Genomic DNA, 8,326 nt, shown 5'->3' with positions numbered 1-8,326 from the left:
CTTGGGAGTAGGCAAGTTGGGATTGGTTTTGGGGTCAAAAGGTCAAAGGTCAAGGTCACCGTGGTGAGTTAAATGTAAATGGTTTCCGGATGATAACTTGAGTTAGAAATGAGATTTTGGTGTCTAACTTTGGTAGGGGGTTGCCCTTGGGAGTAGGCAAGTTGGGATTGGTTTTGGGGTCAAAAAGTCAAAGGTCAAGGTCACCGTGGTGAGTTAAATGTAAATGGTTTCCGGATGATAACTTGAGTTAGAAATGAGATTTTGGTGTCTAACTTTGGTAGGGGGTTGCCCTTGGGAGTAGGCAAGTTGGGATTGGTTTTGAGGTCAAAAGGTCAAAGGTCAAGGTCACCGTGGTGAGTTAAATGTAAATGGTTTCCGGATGATAACTTGAGTTAGAAATGAGATTTTGGTGTCTAACTTTGGTAGGGGGTTGCCCTTGGGAGTAGGCAAGTTGGGATTGGTTTTGAGGTCAAAAGGTCAAAGGTCAAGGTCACCGTGGTGAGTTAAATGTAAATGGTTTCCGGATGATAACTTGAGTTAGAAGTGAGATTTTGGTGTCTAACTTTGGTAGGGGGTTGCCCTTGGGAGTAGGCAAGTTGGGATTGGGTTTGGGGTCAAAAGGTCAAAGGTCAAGGTCACCGTGGTGAGTTAAATGTAAATGGTTTCCGGATGATAACTTGAGTTAGAAATGAGATTTTGGTGTCTAACTTTGGTAGAGGGTTGCCCTTGGGAGTAGGCAAGTTGGGATTGGTTTTTGGGTCAAAAGGTCAAAGGTCAAGGTCACCATTGTGAGTTAAAGGTAAATGGTTTCCGGATGATAACTTGAGTTAGAAATGCAATTTTGGTGTCTAACTTTGGAAGAGGGTTCCCCTTGGGAGAAGGCAAGTTGGGATTGGTTTGGGGGTCAAAAGGTCAAAGGTCAAGGTCAGCATGGTGAGTTAAAGGTAAATGGTTTCCGGATGATAACTTGAGTTAGAAATGAGATTTTGGTGTCTGACTGAGGTAGGGGTTTGCCCTTGGGTACAGGCAAGTTGGGATTGGTTTTGGGGTCAAAAGGTCAAAGGTCAAGGTCACCGTGGTGAGTTCAATGTAAATGGTTCCGAATGATAACTTGAGTTAGAAATGAAATGTTGGTGTCTAACTTCGGTAGGGGGTTTCCCATTGGTACAGGCATGTTGGGACTGGTTCTGGGGTCAAAGGCCAAAGGTCAAGGTCACCACGTGAGTTAAAGGTTAATGGTTTCCGGATGATAACTTGACTCTGGCTGAGGGGTTTCAACAGCAACGCTGTTATTTTTTCATTTGTGTCTGTATGCATAGCTGCCAACTAGTACGATTTTTTCGTAATTATTACGAATTGTTTGTTAAATTACGAAAATACGATTTGCCTCTAAAACATTACGAATTTCCCATTTTCTACCTAACGAAAAAAAATACTTGTAAAGTATCGTTTTTGACCAAAAACTTCTGGCGAAATGTCGCGATAATGGATGGACTGGTGACAAGTCTAATAAGAATGCAGTCAAGCACCTGATAGACATCAATGCAGTGTGCGCAGTGGAGTACTTTAGGACCAGACTAAAAATATTTTTCAATGGTGTGTCATTTGTGTGCATCTCGTGGATGTGTGGTTGTGTGTACTGTATCATGTATGTGAGTACTTTTCAGTGACGATCGTGAGCACTTTCAGTCGCTTATTGCCCGAATGAGACCCATCAGTGCGAGATTTTAATCATGGAATTTAATAAGAGTATGGTTGGAATAATTGGTAATAGAGTTTGAACGGACAGAAAAGATAAATCAGCATGCGTTTGCAAGGTATGTTGGCGGGATATTTCTATTGAATACGGTGGCCCTAAATCATTGTGTGTAAAAACATGATACGAACTCGAAACTACACATCGATAGCATGCATCTCAAAAGAAATATGCGCACATGTTATTGTTGTTATTATTTATTTGACTTCAACAAACAAAAACAGACATTAAAACAAAATTAATTTAAAAAAACCTTTTTTTAATTTTTTTTTTTAAATTTTTTTTTTTTAATTTTTAATTTTTTTTTTAAATTAGAGTTTAATAGAGTTTGAACGGACAGAAAAGATAAATCAGCATGCGTTTGCAAAGTATGTTGGCGGGATATTTCTATTGAATACGGTGGCCCTAAATCATTGTGTGTAAAAACATGATACGAACTCGAAACTACACATCGATAGCATGCATCTCAAAAGAAATATGCGCACATGTTATTGTTGTTATTATTTATTTGACTTCAACAAACAAATACAGACATTAAAACAAAATTAATTTAAAAAAAACTTTTTTTAATTTTTTTTTTTTAATTTTTTTTTTTTAATTTTTAATTTTTTTTTTAAATTATCTTTTGGCCTACAGTACATTATTATTCACAACAAGAAGGGTATGCACTTGTATGTGTTCATGTAAACCATGTACCTGTACTCGATGTTGGTAAAGCTTTTGATAAAACGAGAAGTTGAAAATGACCGCGCGGGTTGATTACTAATTGGGATTTTGAAAAGTTGGCAGCTATGCGTATGTGCTGCTCAGTATATCTACAGTATACAGATCAATGCATTTATTTTACATGCACTCATAAACGTACATGTACATGAATCTTTTACATGTAGGCCCTGTACCTGCACCTATACTATACCCATCCATTGAGATGCCTCATTGTAGGAAATTCCAAAATAAGTCTTGCTAGTCTTGAAACCATGCTGTTTAAATGTTACTCTGCTTTCCGCTATCACATTTTTTTGAGGACTAATGGAAGTAATGGGCCATTTATGTCACATTTTTTTATTGTCAGTGTAGGTTTTGTTGAACACAAATTATTATGTCATGATGATGTTGTAACGTAGAAAAATGGATCACTAGAGAAAAAAACCTGGTTCCAATGATTATGTCGCGATTTAGCTTTTTAAACTGGGACAAAAAAAAGAAAGAAAAAGGAATCAAGGAAACGAAAATAGACTTCTCACAAAATTTAATTTAGTCTCAAAAAAATACTTCCAACAAACAAAAAAAACAATTTCTATCCTTAAGCGCAAAAACTAGTTTCCAGAAATACTTCAAGGCAAAAAATCTCAATCAGGATCAACAACGTATAAAACACTCAAAAGAATTTGCCAGGGATAAAAAAATTAACAATTTGATAAAAAAAACTAAGTTAAAATAATAAAACCCAAAGAAGAAAAAAAAGGAGAAACCCACACAGCACTAAAGGAAATGACTCTAAAAGCGGCTGGAGAAGGTACATCTTGGGACTCATGTGAAGGGGGAGCTTTGGTTGTCATCTCATGCTGCTTCACTTTCTTCAGGTGCTGCCTCATGTATTGCATGGTGTCGTTGTGCTGGCTGGGCCAAAAGTATCGCCCCCTCACTTGTTTCAGGACATGGCCGTATCCTCCTGTCTCCATGCTATTATGCAAACTGCACAGTACTCTGTCCCTTAAACTGCGGGGTAGTACTGGTACCAGTACAGAATTTCCCTTGCCTTCTCCTCTTCTGTACAAAAGTAAGCCACCTCCCACATCCAGGCGATCCCAGACATTCAGTAGTCGTTGTACCGATTTAGGTTGACGTGCCTTTGTACTCTGGCTGATCCTCATAGGATTTGACAGTTTAAGTTCCACCACTTTCCTGATGGCAGGATCTTGTTGCTGTCCTTGGCGCAGACGGTGACTGTGGCTACATCGGATGCCTCCAATACCCTGGCTTGACTGACCACTGGTAGGGGCAACGGTAGGGACTACTGGTTGTCTTCGATGGGGGACACGAGGGGCTTCTTTTGGAATCTTGGGCTCTGGTTCGTTGATGGAGACTGGGAACACGGGTACATCTGGAACGGGCTGAGGGATGGGGACTTCTGGAACTGGCCAGGACTGGTGCAGGGCACACTGCAGACTTTGAATGTAGTGCCTCTGTTGTTGCTGCTCACAGATAACTTGGCTGAGGACCGATTTCAATGTGTTTATTTGTTGAAACTGCTGTACGATCACTTGTTGCATGTGTGTTTGATGTTGCAGCAGCTGTAGGATGCTCAACTGCGGTTCAGCTAACGGCACTTGGTCGACGTGGTTAGAGCTGGTGGGCAGTGGGTCAAACCCACACAACTGAAGGATAGTCAGGACCTCCGTCATGGTGTTTTAGTCATCCTGCACTTCTCAAGTTCATTAACCAAAAAGCACTGTGTGGGTTTCGATTTAAAAAAAAAACTTTCAAAGAAGAAAAAAAATGTCCCAGCTAAAAAAACATCAATGGCTAAATTCCTAAAGAAAATTAATCATCCCGGGTTCCGGCACCAAAAATGTAACGTAGAAAAATGGATCACTAGAGAAAACAACCTGGTTCCAATGATTATGTCGCGATTTAGCTTTTTAAACTGGGACAAAAAAAAGAAAGAAAAAGGAATCAAGGAAACGAAAATAGACTTCTCACAAAATTTAATTTAGTCTCAAAAAAAAAACTTCCAACAAACAAAAAAAACAATTTCTATCCTTAAGCGCAAAAACTAGTTTCCAGAAATACTTCAAGGCAAAAAATCTCAATCAGGATCAACAACGTATAAAACACTCAAAAGAATTTGCCAGGGATAAAAAAATTAACAATTTGATAAAAAAAACTAAGTTAAAATAATAAAACCCAAAGAAGAAAAAAAGGAGAAACCCACACAGCACTAAAGGAAATGACTCTAAAAGCACAGGAATGAACTAAAAACCTCTAACAAGAAAATACAAACAAATTGCAATTTAAAACAGTTCTTATAAAACAAAACTCCTATGAAACTACAGTCCATGTACTAAAGTATGCTCTAAGCAACAAAAGGGTCCAAATGCAAGTTTGCCACTGTGTGCACAAGGGATTAACACATATAAACTTCAAGATCCTGCACAGTCCAATGGGCCTCATAATGATATGCAAATCCTCTGGACTGTCTCAATAAACTATTACTTCTAGGAAGGAGGGAACTAAGGATTAAGGCATGGTCTAGGCTAAATGAATACAGGTCTATGTCTATGTACAAGTACATGTATGTACATGTAGTCAAAAAGAGCAACTAAAAAAATCTAGAAAAATATGAAAATCCACTCAAAATGCAAGAAAAAGGAACTTAAACTCAGAGGATATTATACACATGAAACTTAAATGCAGGTAATCCTAGACTCAAGCAACTAAAACTTGGACAAACTTACATTACAAAACTTATTAGAATCACACAACTTCAATATTTTCAAAGAATGGACACCTCAAATGTTTAGAAATGAGCCAAAAGAATAAACAAGTTGGAATAAAAACTTAAAACAGTAATCAAAAGTTTCAAAGTTTCTAAACAAAAAGGCTAGTTAAAACAACTTCTATAAGAAAAGAGCGGAGACACAAACGATTTCATGTATAGGAAAAAAAACTCAATCTTAAAAGGAGCTAAAATGATACTGAACTGGATAATATGAGTATCATAAAGGCAAATATAAAACTGGAATTATACAATAATAAGAAAAGTAATGAAAACTCACCAATGACTGGACTAGCAGACAAAAGAAACAGCTAGGAAGACACTCTCCAGGTAGGAGGAAATACATGACTACATGTATATGATGTTAAGTTGTCTCACTGCTGGTCTGCTGGGTAATAATGACTCTGGCATGACAATGTGGCAGCTTTTATATGGGGGAACTTGTGGGCTAAAATAAACAAACGGAGAAAAACAAAAATTCACATTTTGCATTACAGTTTAAGACTTTTTATCCAATTTTAACCCTTAAATTTTTTGGAGGAAGGACATTTAATTGCCCACCGGAAAACGGGCCTGTGTTCAGTCATACATGAAATTATGCAATTAATTTTGGTGTGGACCGAAGCAGGACGGCCATACCAACATACGCAAACGAAGACATTTCATGAAAATGTTCAATTGTAAATTTGGCGGGTACTTTTTGGAGAGTCTACTTTTTTTTGATACACCCTGTAGTTTTGCAATGCGTGTACATGTATGCAGTACATGTACATGCATGAATTGCCTTTATTTTATTTGCATTTGTTTAAAAGAATTTCTTTGAAAAAGATTGCGAAGGACAGAGAGGACATTGTGTTATAGACCAGTGCCATTTAGTAGGGTTGTGTTTATTCACAATCCCAATTATATAAAGTACAGTTAATGCTGTAGTGAATATTATTTCAAATGACTTACCTTCAATGTCTCATTAAGGGGTTTTTATGCGTCGATTACATGTAAGAGGTTACCCTTTGAGTTGTCTGGTTCTAAAAATAACCAGTGATTTAACTAATTCATTTAAATAACTGGTGGAAATGTTTGTCAAACGCGGGTTCTTTTCAAAACTCAAAAGATCTTATTAAATTAGGTTTCACATGATGTCACCGTAACGAAGACTAGTGTAACCGGGGAGAGTGGAATTAGTTAGTTTTTAAAATGTGGCACTCTCCTTATGTCCGAGGGGTTCCACTAAAAAATGATTTGGGTAGAGCGAATGTTTTCTGTTGTCTCACAAATATGAAATGGTTTATTTACAGTACAAATAGAGACAATATATATACAAATTATTAGGTATTTACACAAGAATTATATTAGAAACTTGGTTGGGTGTATAAAAACGACAGTCAAAAGGGAAATGGGCTAATGAAGTAGCTCCAAGGATATTATCTGAAATGCATAAAAACAATAAATGTCTAATGAATTATGGGAATTACTGTGGCATAAAATGACTGTTGCCCAAATGGAGAATTATTTAAATGGAAATTATGCAAGAATATGGATATTTTATGTACATATAATGTAATTTTAAATCCGAAAAATAGAAATGAATTATTCGCCAAGTTATGTTATAAAATGAAATCAGAATATAATACCATGCCCTAATAACAAATTCCCGAATGATCATAGCAATAGAAAACTGATAGTTTTGGGGAAATGGGAAAAGTCTATTTCAAAAGATAAATGAGAACGTAAATATTGTGGCAACACTAAAATTTAAGTTGAAGTTAGCATACTTGTGTTGCTCATAAGTTCCAATTTGTGTTTGTTTCAAAAGGAAAATTTGAAGTTCACAAAAATAAAGTACTTGATAACATTGTTTTCCGAAATGCCGAAAAATATTAAAATAGTAGGAGATTGTGTTAAAATAAATGGACGGTGTTTACCCGAAATGTTTGAAATTATAAAATGTTATGAATCCCATCTTGTGAATACGAGGTTACAACGATAATATTGGCATGGAGCCAGACTAAAATTTGTCAGCGGAAAATGTTTAAGTACAAAAAAACAGTAACTGCGCATGTTCAGTGCATATCCGGTAAACTAACGTTTACTAAAGGTTTGCCGTCTCCGGCAAAATATCCACTGCCTTGTTGTTAGTGTATGCCGCTGTGGCTTTGGGCTTTGGTGCTGCCCATATTGCAACCGGTAAATGCCCAATCGATGGTATCTGGAATAAAAACACGCCTCTGTGGATGTGGCATCAACACAATAATTTGTTTTTATCCAATAAATGGTAAAACAGGGGGCACAGGAATGCAATCACATCATCATCATCATCATCATCATCATCAATCCATCTAATAGCCAATCTTAGTATAGATATGTGGGGGCCTCTTGTCACTTAAGCACACTTAAGCGAGCACATGATGGACAGTACACAGAGGAACTTTCCTTACAAATGTTTTTCCACCACCACCCCTTACATCCGCCAGTTATAGTGCTCCAAGGTTTCAAGAGACTATATAAATTACAAGGATTAAAATGTTCGCAATTTTTAGGATACAGACAGCCTGCTCCTCATATTTATGGGGCAAATGAAACCTTTCAATCCCTTGTTTTTCTATTTTGTTAGGCTAATTTGATACTTGGCGTAGCGCTCTCAAGTGTCACGAGGCTATGATGTGGGAAGTTATTATTTTTGTAATTCAAGTATAATTTTCATTTGTTATTATTGTCACATATCTCATGTTCATGTATTTCATTTATTGTCAAGCATATTGTGTATGTCGTGGCTTTGAGTCTCTGCTGTTGCCCACTAGGGTTTGGTGTTGCCGTTATTAATATAACCATAATAATTTATAATTTGACCGGTTTTCCCTATCATTGGTAATGTGGCTATAAAACACAATGATTTGTGCGTCGCCAGAATTTTTTTGCAGAGGGGCAAAACATTTTCCCCCGATATACCTGGATTTTTCCAGCATATGAACTGAGACTACGCTGGTCGAAATGTGTGGTTTTTTTACATTAAACCCCACTCCCCCCCCCCCCCAAAAAAAACCCCACTTTCTTCAACTGAAATATGCTGTGAT

At 37.1% G+C, this 8,326-nt stretch overlaps 1 protein-coding gene across 2 annotated transcripts; it reads right to left on the bottom strand.

The window, feature by feature from the left end:
* Positions 1-2,988: 2,988 nt before the first annotated feature.
* LOC119740032 lies at positions 2,989-5,734 on the bottom strand. Of its 2 annotated transcripts, none has more exons than XM_038215225.1 (2): positions 5,536-5,734; positions 2,989-4,403 (listed from the first exon to the last, which is right to left on the bottom strand). In XM_038215225.1, the coding sequence occupies exon 2, from the start codon at positions 4,159-4,161 to the stop codon at positions 3,184-3,186; it is 978 nt and encodes a 325-aa protein (XP_038071153.1). In that variant the 5' UTR covers positions 4,162-4,403; positions 5,536-5,734; the 3' UTR covers positions 2,989-3,183. The 2 variants fall into 2 exon arrangements, 1 of the variants encoding a protein (XP_038071153.1); XR_005272646.1 differs by lacking the exon at positions 2,989-4,403 and adding an exon at positions 4,423-4,739.
* Between the last annotated feature and the right edge of the window lie 2,592 nt (positions 5,735-8,326).

The sequence above is a fragment of the Patiria miniata genome, unplaced genomic scaffold (genome assembly GCF_015706575.1).
Source record: "Patiria miniata isolate m_02_andy unplaced genomic scaffold, ASM1570657v1 HiC_scaffold_4, whole genome shotgun sequence".
Lineage (NCBI taxonomy): Eukaryota > Metazoa > Echinodermata > Asteroidea > Valvatida > Asterinidae > Patiria > Patiria miniata.
Note: the sequence above shows the minus strand (reverse complement) of the source record. Positions and strands in the feature narration are given on the sequence as shown.

Excerpts from the sequence above, each read along its gene's own strand:
- LOC119740032 (XM_038215225.1), bottom strand. The coding sequence starts at position 4,161 with ATGACGGAGGTCCTGACTATCCTTCAGTTGTGTGGGTTTGACCCACTG.